Here is a 15,027-nt window from a genome sequence, read left to right on the forward strand (position 1 = left end):
TATTATTAAAAAAAAAGCTCAGGATCAAATTGAATGTCAAAGCCAAAGTTAGAGGAAATCATTTTATAGACTCTTCCTACCACATTATTCATGATCCCTTTCTAATTTTTCAACGACATTTTAACAATTTATTCTGTGTCATTGATGCATAAATTTGGTAATTTTTTATCCTGAATCTCAAACTCCGAACTCTGAATCTTGAATCCCAAACCTTGAACTTGGAACCCTAAATATCAAACTCCAAACACAAAATCTTGAATCCTGAATCTCGAACTCAAATCCTGTATCATAAATTCTAAACTTTGGGTTCGATGTTCAAGGTTTAATGTTTGGGTTCAAGATTCAATGTTCAAAGTTTTGGGTATGGGGTTCTATGTTCGGGATTTAGGTTTAGAATAAAAAATTATCAAAATTATGTGTCAATTACATAAAAAATTGTTGAAATATCATTGAGTAATTAGAAAGAGACCATGGATGATATAATGTAAGGGTCCATAAAATATTTTTTTTCAAACTTAGGCACTAATTCGAGGCCTAAAATCCTCAAAGATCAAATTGAAAAAATTCGGATAACAAAATGAATATTGAAACTAAACTTAGATACGAAAAAGAGTAACTTAAATATAAATCATATTTAATATAAAATTTAAAAGTATTAATATCCAATATAAATAGGGTAAATAGCACCCATGGTCACTTTTGTTTACTTCAAGTTACGTTTTAGCCACTTATGTTTGAAATGTTACGTTTTAGTCACTTATGTTATCGTGTTGTAATATTTTAGTCATTGAGCCATTAATTGTCGTTAACGGTATAACGGTAAGCTAATGTGGTGCATTAAATCATCATTTCAAACAAAAAAAATAGGTTAAATTATACAATTGGTCCCCATAATCTTTTTCATTTTGAGCAATTTAATTTTTTCTTTTATGTTATTTTAACTTTTTTTTTCATTATTTTTCATTCTTTTCTGCTTCTCCCTCTATTTTCCTACCTTCTCCATTTCTTTCAACATATCAGGAAGTCGAATTGACAGTAAAGAAAAAAGCATGGTATGAGTTTATGGGTTTTGGTTATAGGCAATGATGGTTTTCGACTTATTTCTTCACTGCCAATTTGGCTTCTTGATATGTTAAAAGAAATGGAGAAGGTAAGAAAATAGAGGGAGAAACAAAAGATAATGGAAAATAAAGAAAAAAATTAAAGAACATAAAAAAAATGCTCAAAATGAAAAAATATGGGGATCGATTGTATAATTTACCTTAAATTTTTTGTTTGAAATGATAATTTAACGTGACACGTCAACTTACCGTTATACTGTTAGCGACAATTAATAGCTCAGTGACTAAAATGTTACAACACGATAACATAAGTGATAAAAATGTAACATTTCAAACATAAGTAACTAAAATGTAACTTAAGATAAACAAAAGTGACATGAGTGTAGTTTACCCATATAAAATTACAAATGGCATAAACTGCAGCTTTGATTACTTTCTATTTAGATGGCAGATAAAAGAATAAAGAAAATATTAAATAATTAAATAAAGACTGTTCATTGCATCATTCGTCAACCAAAAATCAGAAAAAAAAACATAAACAAAATTAATTCCTTAATAAAAAAAGAAAAAGAAAAAAAAAGAAAGAAACGAGTTGAATCATTGAGTGTATTTGATCCAAGAAAAACATAAATTATTTATTTGGTTTCGATGTAGTCCCGCAAAAAACCAAAAAAAAAAAAATAGGGGGAAAGGAAAACGCAAAAGTTACAATCAGTTTTTATATATTTTTTCGTTTAGAATTTGTTGATTTTGGAGGCAATCAAATTGGATGAATTGCTGCAGATGATGATTTGTTGTTGCTCTCAGAATCTGAGAGATGCGTTTCAAGCTTGTCTTCGTGATTATGATAAGCTTCTTTATGTTGCCGTCATCCTCATTTACATCCAAGTAATTTTCTAACCCTAATTAGCATTTTTAGGGTTTTTTTTTTATAATCTTTGATGGGTTTCTTTTATTTATCTTTTTATAATCTTCGATGGGTTTCTTTTATTCTTTTTTTATAAATATTGGTTGATTTTTTTTTCTATTGATCAGATTGGGTGTGCCTTAACCGGATCCCTCGGCGCATTGTACAACGGTGTGTTATTGGCCAATTTGGGCATCGCCTTGTTTGCTTTGGTTGCCATCGAGAGTGGTAGTCAAAGCTTGGGCCGAGCTTATGCCGTTTTACTCTTTTGCGCCATTTTGCTTGACATTTCATGGTTTATCCTCTTTTCCCATGATATTTGGAACATGTCGAAAGAGACCGACGGCGGCGAAGAAGGGGAGAGCCGTGGAATGTTGTTTATTTTCTCGGTCAGGTTAACACTTGCAATGGAGATGGTGGGGCTTTTCGTGAGATTATGGTCGTCTCTTTTATGGATTCAAATATATAGACTTGGGGTTTCAAATGTAGGCAATCCTTCTGATCTAAGAGACCCTGATTTTGATTTGAAGAATGGTTTTCTAAGCCCTTCAACCCCTTCCAATCCCTTACTTAGACAGTGCTCTCATAATGAATCTGATGATGCTTTAGGAGGTGCCATTTATGATCCTGCTTATTACTATTCTCTCTTTGAAGATCGTCAGCAATGTAATCGAAATTCTTTTACGGTATATTATTAATGTAACCCTTTCTTTGCTTATTCGTTGACTTTTGTCTATCAGTTTTAAGTTTTCACTTTCTCTTCTTTGGCAGGGTCATAATAATGGTGTTGGTGGAAGTGGATCTGCTTCAGGTGCCGAAACTTCTCTGCTAAAGCCATCACCTGTTAGGACTCATCTGGGTATTGATGTAAGCATCTTTCTGTTCGTTTTCTTGGATATTTCTATGACATTGTCACGCGTTAGAACTATTCTATACTCTTTTTTCTAGCCATAGGTCCAGTACATTTGATTGTTATTATGAGTCCTTTTTCTGTGAGGACTATTTAGTTTTTACGTCCTTTCTTGTCAACCAAGGGACTTAAAGTTAAAGATTGACATTCTATTTGGTGAATCCTTATATAGAGAAGTTTTCTACTTATTTGGGTGTGATTGGTGAAAGTTATTGATGTTACCTCTCTTGATTGTCAGTTTGAAAAGGAACTAGATTTTGTCTACCACAACAATGTAAAAGAAATTTTACAGATTCTGTCACATATCTGATAGGATTTCATTGATTTTTGCCATCTATTCCATACCCGAGGAATGTTTACAGTGTTGGTATAATAGTATTAGTCTGGTGATGCTGGTGATTTTTGCGTGATGACCTTTGTTAAGAACTTTTAGTGGCTTTTTTTTTGGGGGGGGGGGGAGGCAGGGCATTTGTAAGGATGGGAAGGGGAAGGGGAAGGGGTTGTTCGAGATTTGAACCCTACACCTGATGTCAATCGGGACTTGGAACCAACACAAGACCTTTGCCACTACAGCAACGACTCGGTTGACTTAGTGGCTTGTTTAATCCCTTTAGTTTATTTCTATTATGCATCAAGAGAAACCAAAACGTAAATAAATAAAAATCCACTGCTTGGAACCTATCACTAATATTTCTCCATTCCATTCAGGACTGATACACACACATTCTAGTTAAATTATGCAGCTCTAACTATTAAATGAGTAATGATCTGTTAAGTTTGGAATGTAGTGAGTTACATGCTTGGATTTTGCACTGCTGTTGCTGCTTTTCTTGTCTGTTTTTCATGGATTTGGCTGTTTGCTGTGCCCTGTCCCATGATCTTTTTAATTTGTTTTCTATGGTGATCCGTAAAAGCTTTTTCATCATCAACTTGAATATGAAAGCTGTTAATTATGGATCAATAGCATGCTTCATCTTTGAATAGCATACTTCATGTGGGTTTTGTATGCCCATTGTTGGTTTCCTAATTACTATTCTGTTAAATCATGTACCTTTACCTGCCAAGCTCAACCATTGCAGGAGGAGAATGGTACAAAGTTGCCTCAAACTGTTTGAATCCGGGCATTATATCTGTGAAAAGCTGAGCTTATCACCATCACTCACATGAACAAGTTGTTTCGAGGCATCTTAAATTTTTTCGGCAGGGCAGGAATGGGATTTGTACAGGTTCCTACTTTGTCATTCTTTTCGCAGGATATAGCTGAAGGTCTTTCGAGTTAGAAAAAAGAAGGCGAATGGTGTGTTTAAATCCTGTAAGAAATAGAGTTAAAAAAGGGGGGGGGGGGTTTTTGAGAAATGTAGTGAATTTGTCATGTTATAGATAGGTTGGTTTCTTAGCACAAAAAGGTATAGAGTTGTTTGTAGGATTGTGATGTCTTTTGAACTTGCTTCTTCTTCTTCTTTCTTTCTTCTCTCTCTCTCTCTCTTCTTCTTCCCCCACCCCACCCCCCCTTTTTTTTGTTTTTTGTTTTGCATATTTGGCTTTTGTTGCCTGCTCTGCTGCTGCTTTAGGCAAATTTTGTTAAACATTCTTGAAGAGCCCAGATTTAGGGTATTATATAATAGTTGGTTCATATTCTTTACAAACCAAAAACCCATTGCAAAAACAATATGCAAAATATGATATGTGGCCTAAATTTAATGTTACATCGTTTTATATTTTTATATTTATTTTTTTTTAAAAAGGAAAAATATATTTGGATTTTTTTAGTGAGAAAATACTAAAAGAAAAAGTCTCCAAATTTTATGTTCTTTTAATAAGGTTTATATATATTACATCCAAACAAATGTTTATCAATTGCTTTTTTTTTTTGAATCAATTATCATTTGCTTTGTACATAAATTAAGGGGTTATTTTAGCTTAAGATGTTAGAGTATAAGTTAAAATTTAAGGGTGAAAAAATACAAAAAAGCATTTGATTTGTACTTAAAATGGGCTATTTGATTTGGGCCTTAAGCTTAATGGACTCAATATAATTGAATATAAACTTAACAATTATTCAATTACAATGCTCTATAGTGTGTGTATATATTTTCATTTTCGGTTAACATTCGACACACCGAGTGTGTCATGTCATCTTTTATATATATATTATGATGTATTATCACGAAAATCCTTTCAAATTTTCACTTGCATTATGCATTTTTTGGCCAGATGCATTATTCATTTAGTACCAAACTTTTTATGCCAACACTTGTGTTCCAAAACTATTCGAGTTCGATTGAACCAAAAAATGTGTCTGGCTCGAATAGCTGCTGAGCCTAACGCATTTTACTTTACTCGACTTGACTGCTACTTGTTCTGGTTGTTACTGGCTACTAGTTGAGTAACTACTGATTTTTGGCTGAATACACCATAGAAATGCTCCAATCCTATGTTCCTTCCAACTCCTTATTTTTCTTTTTAAGTATCCATATTTGGCATCCATATCCCATCACGGATAAAGGGACATAATAATCCAAAGACCGCCTAAACATATACAAATACTTGGAACAGATTGAACATATCAATATCTGAACACCGAGAAAACATATCCCCATGTCCTATTTAACCCCATGCTATTACTTGTTTTGCAGTTACTCCCTGCTTGCTAGTTGCTACCCTTAACCCTTTTTCACTCTACTCAAGAACCCTAACCCTACAAATACAACATTCTATTGTTCAAGGTGACTTTGAACCTCGTATTGCTGAAAAATAAAATCAATAATATGGCAATGAGATCATTTAGACAGCAAATGATCAAAGAGAAACCATAGGTCATTCAAATTAATGCCATCTGTTATCATTCTTATTCTTTTATGCAGAAATTCAAATAAGTATTGAGGACCAGTTAATTTTCACCATAGTCAGTTCAGCTCAACCTAACAAATATAATCGTACCTCACTTCATCTATGTGATTGTAATGTGAAGCATACTTCCCTATGAAAATTTTTTTCAGGAGGCTTCCTCAGATTTCAGATATCGCTTGAAAATCTTCTCTACTAGCTCGAAAAGGCCACATTCTACATCGCTTCACAACTAGGATCAAATTGATTAGTGTTCTAATGATAGATTTGTTATGGAGTCAACAACCTCTAACCATGTCTGAATCTTCTATCCGGGTTCCTCAAAGTTCATCATGTTCCTGAGGCTGCTCTTTGTTCGACAAATCTAGTTTATGTTGCAGCTCCTATCAAAGTTAAGATTAATCAAACTGTTTAGATTACGGTAGAGTATTACATCACTGAATCCATTACAGAATATATGTATTACCTTCAGCTTATCTTCCAGGCAGACAGCTGGAGTGGCCAATAAAGCAACGTATCTGCCATAACAAACTAATTGTTAGGAGGACATGTACATACATGCATGGATGCACAACACACACATAAAAGGGGAGAGACTTACTCGCAACGGCTTGGTTCATCAACATCGGTAAGCTCATTTTTCAAACCGCATCTTAATTTCACCTAAAAGGAAGAACACGTGTAAAGAATTCTAGAACAACTACATAAATTAGATAATCTTCACAATTCACTCTTGTACTACTTTTACGTACAACTACTTGTGTAATAGTCCATAATAAAATTGGAAAAATAGAACCATTTAATTAAGCAGTGCATTCATTTGAAAGAAATATATGTGGACATGAGTTCATCAATTAACAACAAATCAGAACATGAAAAAACATGTAATGTAACAGTACCTTCATACTTCGATCTGGACCATTCCAGCACTTATCTCCATTTGAAAATACCATCATCTTGTATGCGTCCTCAAATTTGTCCCAACGCCTAGAAATCCACCCCCCCCAAAAAAAAAAGAAAAGAAAAGGAAGAAAAGAGTAAATTAAGTGACATGAAACTTCTAAAATTCTGTTGAAAGAAACTATAAAAGGAAAAGAAATGCCTACACGCCGTCATCCATGCACACGGGGACAAGCACAATACATGATAGCTTATAAAACCTATATTACTTGTTGGGGTGAGTGTTAAAAACAAGTATATGTTTGACTTAGGTGGTTTCATTTAATTTTCTGAGTTTTTTCATATATTTGGAGAGTTGGAGCTCAATAATCATGTTTTCATATATTAGTAGGCCAAGGGAACTGCAAGGCAAATGCAATAAACATCTACCAATAGGATAACTAAACAAACAAGAATTCATTCTCCATACACTAGTGGGGAATATGTTATACTCCATAAACAAGATTAAGAAGATAACGGCAGGTGTTTATTTATGAATTAATTATTTTTTTAATATTCATAAATATATCTATTAGAACACTTGCCACCTTCTAAACCTGTTCATGGGGTTCAAAATGTAAGAATTTTCCTTATATCAATTACAGAACAAAATAAATGCAATAAACCTACCCTAAACGGGTTGTCATGTGGCCCTCCTCCTGAGAAGCTTGTTTGTATGGGCAGACTTTGTAAACATACCTGAAGCCAAAAGTCCCGGTCAAAAAAGGTGAAAATAAATTGGAAACTGTTACAGCAATAATTTTGTTTGACAAACTATATAATTGAGTATATGATAACTGGACAAAGTACTACAACAAGGAGTTCGTAACTTGTTCTGCTTGATCTCAAAACAACGATCATAGAATGCATAGAACTCCTTCTCCGGTCCTGTAATATTAAACACAAATTCAGTTTATAGAAGCGAAAGCAAAACGATTCATTTTCACCACTTGACACTGAAACAGTTCACTACATACCAAAATCATGTTTTAGCTTTTGTGTCAAACTTGATATCCTTGATTGTATTTTAGATAACTTGGCACTGGATTCATCATATTCCTTACGTACATGAGCCGCATCTGACAAGTCAAACATAAAAGGTTGCCCATTTCCATATGCTCACTTAAATTTTAAGTGGAAAACAGTGGGAGTTCAGCATGTACCTGATATATTTACTGGAGTTTTGAATATATTAACAGCATCGAGAACGTTCTTAACTGTCTTTTGTATCTTCTCCAACCAAGATGGATCACTTGAGGGACTTGTTTCTAACAACATATTTAACAGTAAGCTCAGTGATCGCAGTAGCCACCTTAAATGAAATATTGACCAGAAAAGAATTGCAAACCTGGCAAGTAAGGTTCATCATCTAAGTCATCTTTGTACGAAGTTGTATCATCGTGATTCTCCTCTTCATAACTCTCATCTGGTTCATCTTCTACATCATCATCTCTATCATCTTCATATTTTGCAGTGTCCTCATCACTATCAGAAGCATAGTTGTCGTATTCTTCTTCATCATGTTCATCCTTGGGCGTTTCTTCATGGATGTCATCAGTATCAGCTTTTGCTCCCCCTTGATTCTCAGTACCTTCTCCAGTCCAACGGGAAGCAACAAGGCGACCTAACTCTTCCCTCGACAGTCCTTCTGTAGTTTCAGATGCGTCACTCTCCTGCAGACACCAGACGGGAATTATGCAGACAAACAAGAAAGTACCTCAGAAACTTGTCAAGTTCATGCATCCCCAAACTTATACGAAATTTCTTGTGCTGCTTCTTATTCTAAAAAATACACCTGTTTTAATAAATGTACTCAAGTAAAGGCCTTAAGAGAAAACTATAGTTCACAATTCATGTACATTGAAAACCAAAAGTAGAATACCACCAACGGTTTTTTTCATCCTTTCACTCTTAGATCCTTTCTTTTATACCCTAGAACAGAAAATTATAAAAGCTGCTACTTGATATGTAGGAATAAAGAGTCTATAAAATAACCAAACATATTAGCTGATACAATGGATCAGAAATTAACCTGCCTCTAGCCCTCTACTTCAACTCTACCATAGAGACAATTAAAAGAAACAAATTACAAAGCCGGATAACATCTTAATAATTAAAACTGAAACGCCAGCTTAACCTGTTTCAGTGCACCGTCTTTTGTAATATAATTATTGTTAAATTTATTCTATAGTGCAACCATGATCCTTGGTAAGATAGACCAGCCATTCAATCAAATTTTCCAACAACAAGCTTTGATTTCTTATTTTCAAAAAGCAACTTAAGAGGGCTTATCCTCCAAACCCAATCTCATACCCATCGTTTTATTGAACTATAGCCTAATATCATATAAGCTTTTTGGCGAACAAGAAAGCCTAGGGAGTAGAGTAAATTACTGCTTTCTTGTCTTCATCAGGTGATACTTTGCTACCAGCATCTTGATCAATTTCAGTTGAAACAGTGGAATCATCATTATGTCTGGGTGAAGCAGACTCATGCTTATTTTTCACCTCATGCTACAAAACAACATAAGATTATGTCATTGTGGAACTAGAACCATGTGAAAACACCATTATATTGTTTTAGCATACCTCCTCTTCCTTATTAAGAGGAACTGCTTCAGTTTTGGAAGAATCACTTGTTTCAACTTTGCTTGTTGGTTCGCCTTCATTCTCATCTACATTGGGGTCCTGCAAAAGGTTGATAATGACAAAGGCAATGAAAAAACAAACAGAAGAAATAAGATGCGCACTCATGTAAATACACTTCAAGAGAAAATTAAAAAACAACCAACCCAACCTCATTTACAAAAGAATCCTCAATGTTACCAATTTTATCATCATCATCAGTACTTTCTTTGGGTTTGTCTTCACTGTTCGCTTCTTGCTCAACTTTTTCATTTTCCACCTTCCCTTCCTCCTCAGCTTTCCCATTTTCTCTTAAAGCTTCCTCTGCTTTTTGTTTCTCATTTTCTTCCTTCTCTTTTTGCAACCTTTCTTTCTCCTCTGCCTTCTCTATCTGTTCTTTACGTTCTATACAAGGTAAACAAATAAATTATGTTGCAATAAGCTCAAATATTAACAGGTATAAGATCAAGAAAAACATAGGCACAGTTTGTGGACACTTAGGTGAATTTTGAACAGCACATGGATGAAAATTTGATAATTTGAACCCTCAACAGACATACAATTTAAGTGCTATTTAAAAACCAAAAATTATATGGTAATAATGTTTGATATACAATTAAGTTCTGTACAAATATTGAATTGGTTTCATGAAAAAAGTGATACAGAGTCTCTTTCTATATAGATTGTCATTACAATGGTTTGAAAAAGAAAGAATTGAAGATATTTTTATTAGTTCAAAAATATCATGTTGTCAGACAATAGAAAAATTTGACAGCTTCTAACTACTTCACATTTTCAATACCTTTTAACTTAAATTATTCAATTATTCAGTACCCTCGAAATTTAATTTTAATGCATTATACATGTTAAGATTAAGGGTTGAATACTTTGAGTTGATTAGGATTTGGAGCAATTTATAAATGCACATTATAAAACTATATCCGCTTGTATCAAGGACACATAATATTCAAGATTTAGTATTGTCATAACATTTACTATACACAAATCCTTGATATCTTTTGCTTAACGGATAGATGAGAAATACAATGAAATAGCCAATGAGTTTTGGGAACAAAATCTTGTTTCAGGTAAGCACATCTCATGCCACATGTGAAACTACTTACCTTCTTCATATAACATTTTACCGTCACTGGTCATGACCATACTCACATTATAGACAACCTCAAGAGAAAAATACATTATAGACAACCTCAAGAGAAAAATAAACACAACACTTCAACAAACAAATGCAACCCAAATCAGACTAAGTATAATATTGTCACATCACATCCACAATGATAACACAACGGGTATGAAGGAATCTTCAGAAGTAAGTGTTACCTTTAAGCTCTTCAACAATGCCCTTCAGCAATTTCTCCTCGTTTTGAAGCTTTGTTAGGTCAGCTTCATCTTTAGCTATTGCTATCTTAGCCTGTTCAATTTCCTTAATTCTCAATGTAACCCCCTCCTTATAAGTATTGATTTTTTTCACCAGCCTATCTCTAGCCACTTTACCAGCCTCCCAACATGCATTGGGACACTTCACTCTTCCATCATACTCATCACTCCCATCACAACAATCTGGAAGATATATATACAATCAATGAAAAGTAACTCAAATTGAGGCATATAGAAAAACATCACCCATTTCCACTAATGCAGTTAACTTACCGCATATCCCATCATTGACTCTGGAAGAAAACAAGAACAGTGAAACATGTCCAGCATTTCTGCAGTAGAATTTTGCAGTAGGGCAAGCGGATGTACCTATGAGAAAGCAAATAAAGGTTAATAAGAAGAAGATAGCCCATATAACATTAAACCCATTAAAACAAAGGTGAACCCGAAAGGGGAAGGAACAAAAAAAAAACCAGGTTCATCGGTGCCATCAGGACAATCGCAGAAATCATCATTGAGCTGAGATTTGGTGAATTTCTTGGATCCGTCTTTGCATTTAATGCTATCTGATGATTTGTAGTAATCCTCATCTGGGTATCGTTCATAACAGCAATTGTTAGTATAATTAAGTAAAAGAATATGAGAATCAGTACTGGAAATTCATTGAAAAGATCATTAAAGAAAGATTGTTAAAGACCTTGAGGAGAAATTCCAAGAAAAGGGTGTTTGGGAGCTGAAGAAGATGATGATCTAATAAATGAAGCTATGCAAAACAAAAGGAGAATGAAAATGGAATATGATCTCATCTTTTTTAGTGATCCAATGCAAAAATGTTCTCAAATCTATCACAAAACCAGTCAGGGAAGCGCCACTGGTCGTCGTTTACAAGTTCCTACTGGGTCTGCCGCATTGGGATTTTGCCAAGGGCTTAAAATTAAAGGAGGTGATTTCCAACTTCAAAACGGCGCCGTTTAGTTCATTAAATCAGATGTTGTCTACCTTGGAAATGATTTAAAATCTAAAACAATTCCAATTTATTGGTTAAAAAAATGTTTCCAATTTGAAATTAATCCGATAATTTAATTATGTTAAATTAAGTATAATTTTGGTACAAGTCAAAAAAATTTTTTTTTGGTGAAATGAAAACATCAATTATATAAAGCAACCATTAATTTTATCCTCTTGTAGTAAATCTAAAATATCCCTAGGAGCCTCATCAATAACTTGTAAGCTAGATTTCCAATTCAAACTGAGTTTAGCAAGACGATCCGCTACCAAGTTTTGATTTCTTGGTATATGCTTAATCCTCCACTCCCCTTCTGAATGCAAGATGCGAAGAGTCCTCCGGAGTACAGTGATCCGTGAATCTTCCATATTCATATTATTTAAGATCTGGGTAACTTCAAGATTATCAGCCATGATAATAATTTGTTTGTAGCCCTTATTAAGTAAAATAAGGATACCATCTAGAATGGCCCAAACTTCAGCTTCGAACGGAGAACACACGCCTAGGAATCTGTTAAATCCCACTATCCAATTTCCATTCCGATCACGAGCCACGCCTCCTGTTGCAGCATAACCAGAATCTCTGGCCACAACTCCATCAGTGGATAAGAACACCCAAGTATCATCTAGATTGACCATCAAGGAAGAGCTCTGCTTGTTGTTAAAGTTGTCTCCAACATGAGAGATGTAGTTACGGCCCCAGCAGCTAGAAACTTTCACCACTTCCGATACTGTCCAAGAAATATGTTGGAAGATAAATAGGTTCCTGTTCTTCCATATACGCCAAGCAACAAGTCCAAACAGGCAAGACCACACGAGACCATAATCTTGCAATCTTTCATGAAAACAAAGGTTAAGAATAAGCCAATCCTGAAAAGAAACAGAGAAAAACCTTTGTTTTAGCTGATTTGGAATCACAAGTCGCCACACTTCTTTCGCAGGAGGACAATCCCGGAGAACATGAACCAAATCCTCAAATTCGTGACCACATATAGAATAGGAACTGCAATGACTGAATCCCCTTCTAGCTCGTTCCGAATTTGTAAGAAGTTTTTGTTTGAAAGCAAGCCAAAGGAAAACTCTTCTAGCTCGTTCCGAATTTGTAAGAAGTTTTTGTTTGAAAGCAAGCCAAAGGAAAACTCTTACTCTTTGATAGTTGATAGTTGATTGTCCTATTAATTAATTTGTCTAATTGATTCTTTTAATTGTTTATTTAATGGTAAACTATAAAAATAGTCACTTAAATCCATTTGGACTGACATGTCGGACTCTCGTTAGGGAGGTAATAGAGTTTAATGGTAGAGTGACCACTTTGTAACAAAATGATAATGTAAGTGACTAAAACGTAACATTTCAAACATAAGTGACTAAAATATAATTTGAGACAAACAAAAGTGACTAGTTTTATAGTTTACCCTTTATTTAAAAGTATTTGGTAAAACTTAGTTCATAGCTGAAAGCTGATATGTGTAAAATGATAAAGTATACCTATTTTTATTTAATGATATATAATAATTTATTAATATGCTTAAAATAATTCATTATTTTGATAAATTTATTTAATATTACAATTTTTCTGTAATAATAAATTTTAACATTATTAATAATTTTAATTTTAATTAATATTTCTAATATTTTATTAAAAATGGTTTATACTAATAATTTTAATAATAAATTTGTAACTTATAAATATTAAGTAATTAATGTTTTATAATATAATATGTGAATATTTTAGTAATATTAATATAAATATCAGTATAAAATTGTTTAACTTCATTCTAATTTCAATGTAACTCATCCACTCTCATTCTTAACTTTAAGTTTTAATTAGAGACTATTTATAATTAAATTTATATGAGATAAATTTTAGCTATGAAATGACAACTTGACTTATTCAAGGACTCGACTAACCTTAAACTTGAAAGTTCGCTTAAAATATAAAAAAGTTTAGACAAAAATACGAGGATAGAAAATAGGTTTGAGTAAAAAATTTAAGCTTATTTAAAATATAGGGTAAGGTTGAGTTTCACAATTCAAAACCCGAGGTCAGCTCAAGCTGTCCTATTTTGTATTTTTATAATATATTGTTTAACTTATTTTACATAGTATGTAATATATATCCATAAAATTATATATAATATAGAATGCTATCGTGTAAACATTAAAAAATATGTTAGTTGTTTATGTTTAAAATTTTAATAAAAAATTTATTAAATATTAAGTTAAAAATAATATTTTTTGTCGGTGGAGTATTAACTCGATTGGTATGAACATTGTTGCTAATACAGAAAGACATGAGTTTGAGTGCGTTGAAGCACACTATCCATCTATTTGAAGATTTGGAAGGATAATGAGTAGTTTTAGACAAAAATAACAATTATGATTAGAACTTATAATAATATTGTTTAATATATATTTAAAAATAATATAAGTAGACTCAATAGGATTTGATTTAGCCATTTACAAATATAAACTAATTTAGATAAATTTTTAAGCTCATATTTTGGCCGGGTCGGATCATGCATAAGCAAATATAAAGTATGTTGATATCATAGATAGGGTTTAGAGTTTTAGTACAATACGCTTTGATGATATTTTGTAACAAAATATAATTTATGTTGTGTTTTGCTTTAATGAGAACATTATTTCAAAATAATGTATCAAACAACATAAAATATTTTACTCATAATAATCTAAAACACATTTTTTTCTCCAAAAATCAATTTATTTTTTAAAAATAATTTATTCAAAAAGTTTTTTAGTTAAAAAAAAGCACAACCTAATATTATTCAATTTATTTCTCATATTTTAAATAGATTTTATTTTAAACATTCTATGTCACTTCTAGTATATTTTTAATAAGGAATGGAAATGGACGGTGAACTATGGGATATATTAGATATTTGGGCATAGGCTTAATCTTTAATGCTGAATTGTGGGGGTATTATTGACGGGTTAGTTCTCATTCAAAACAGGTACTATGATGGTGTGTTGATACAAATAAATAACTTGGAGATGATTAAAGCCATTCAAGATTTCTCTTCGTCGAGTTCAAACTCTGCCATTATTAGACGTATTCATCACTTACTCAAGCAAGTAACAACTCTGCTCATAGGATTATTATGTAGTTAAAGTATTTTGTCTGTTTTACCTTACCAAAATAAAAAGCACAACAATCAAATTATAAATATGCATTCGAGGTATCAACAACTTAAATCTTCTACGTTAAAAACAAATTTTTGAAGGACTATTTTATTTTCTGACATATTATATTCATGTTTCCCAGAAATATTTATAATTTAATCCACGTGTTACAAATCATTCTCAACTTCATAT

At 32.8% G+C, this 15,027-nt stretch overlaps 2 protein-coding genes across 2 annotated transcripts; one reads left to right on the plus strand and one right to left on the minus strand.

Moving 5' to 3' along the window:
• The first annotated feature begins 1,536 nt into the window (after positions 1-1,536).
• LOC107926320 (uncharacterized) lies at positions 1,537-4,520 on the plus strand. Its single transcript, XM_016857154.2, has 4 exons — positions 1,537-1,949; positions 2,097-2,654; positions 2,740-2,835; positions 3,958-4,520. The coding sequence occupies exons 1-4, from the start codon at positions 1,845-1,847 to the stop codon at positions 3,991-3,993; spliced, it is 795 nt and encodes a 264-aa protein (XP_016712643.2). The 5' UTR covers positions 1,537-1,844; the 3' UTR covers positions 3,994-4,520.
• A 1,154-nt stretch (positions 4,521-5,674) lies between these two features.
• Positions 5,675-11,633, minus strand: LOC107926288 (glucosidase 2 subunit beta). The gene is made up of 16 exons (XM_016857105.2): positions 11,384-11,633; positions 11,160-11,276; positions 10,960-11,055; positions 10,630-10,869; positions 9,461-9,693; positions 9,253-9,351; positions 9,058-9,177; positions 8,013-8,337; positions 7,828-7,932; positions 7,642-7,743; positions 7,495-7,552; positions 7,295-7,363; positions 6,625-6,712; positions 6,327-6,388; positions 6,192-6,243; positions 5,675-6,108 (listed from the first exon to the last, which is right to left on the minus strand). Exons 1-16 carry the CDS (start codon positions 11,490-11,492, stop codon positions 6,046-6,048), a joined length of 1,938 nt encoding a protein of 645 aa, XP_016712594.2. The 5' UTR covers positions 11,493-11,633; the 3' UTR covers positions 5,675-6,045.
• Positions 11,634-15,027: the final 3,394 nt, after the last annotated feature.

The sequence above is a fragment of the Gossypium hirsutum genome, chromosome D08, assembly GCF_007990345.1.
Source record: "Gossypium hirsutum isolate 1008001.06 chromosome D08, Gossypium_hirsutum_v2.1, whole genome shotgun sequence".
Classification (NCBI taxonomy): Eukaryota; Viridiplantae; Streptophyta; class Magnoliopsida; order Malvales; family Malvaceae; genus Gossypium; species Gossypium hirsutum.

Bases quoted from the DNA above. Each gene is read 5' to 3' on its own strand.
- LOC107926320 (XM_016857154.2), top strand. From the start codon at position 1,845: ATGATGATTTGTTGTTGCTCTCAGAATCTGAGAGATGCGTTTCAAGCT. The intron at 2,655-2,739 runs GTATATTATTAA...CTTCTTTGGCAG, and splicing joins GTAATCGAAATTCTTTTACG to GGTCATAATAATGGTGTTGG. The intron at 2,836-3,957 runs GTAAGCATCTTT...CAACCATTGCAG, and splicing joins GGACTCATCTGGGTATTGAT to GAGGAGAATGGTACAAAGTT.
- LOC107926288 (XM_016857105.2), bottom strand. From the start codon at position 11,492: ATGAGATCATATTCCATTTTCATTCTCCTTTTGTTTTGCATAGCTTCA. The intron at 10,870-10,959 runs GTAAGTTAACTG...TATATCTTCCAG, and splicing joins AGTCAATGATGGGATATGCG to ATTGTTGTGATGGGAGTGAT. The intron at 6,109-6,191 runs GTAATACATATA...TAACTTTGATAG, and splicing joins GCCTGGAAGATAAGCTGAAG to GAGCTGCAACATAAACTAGA.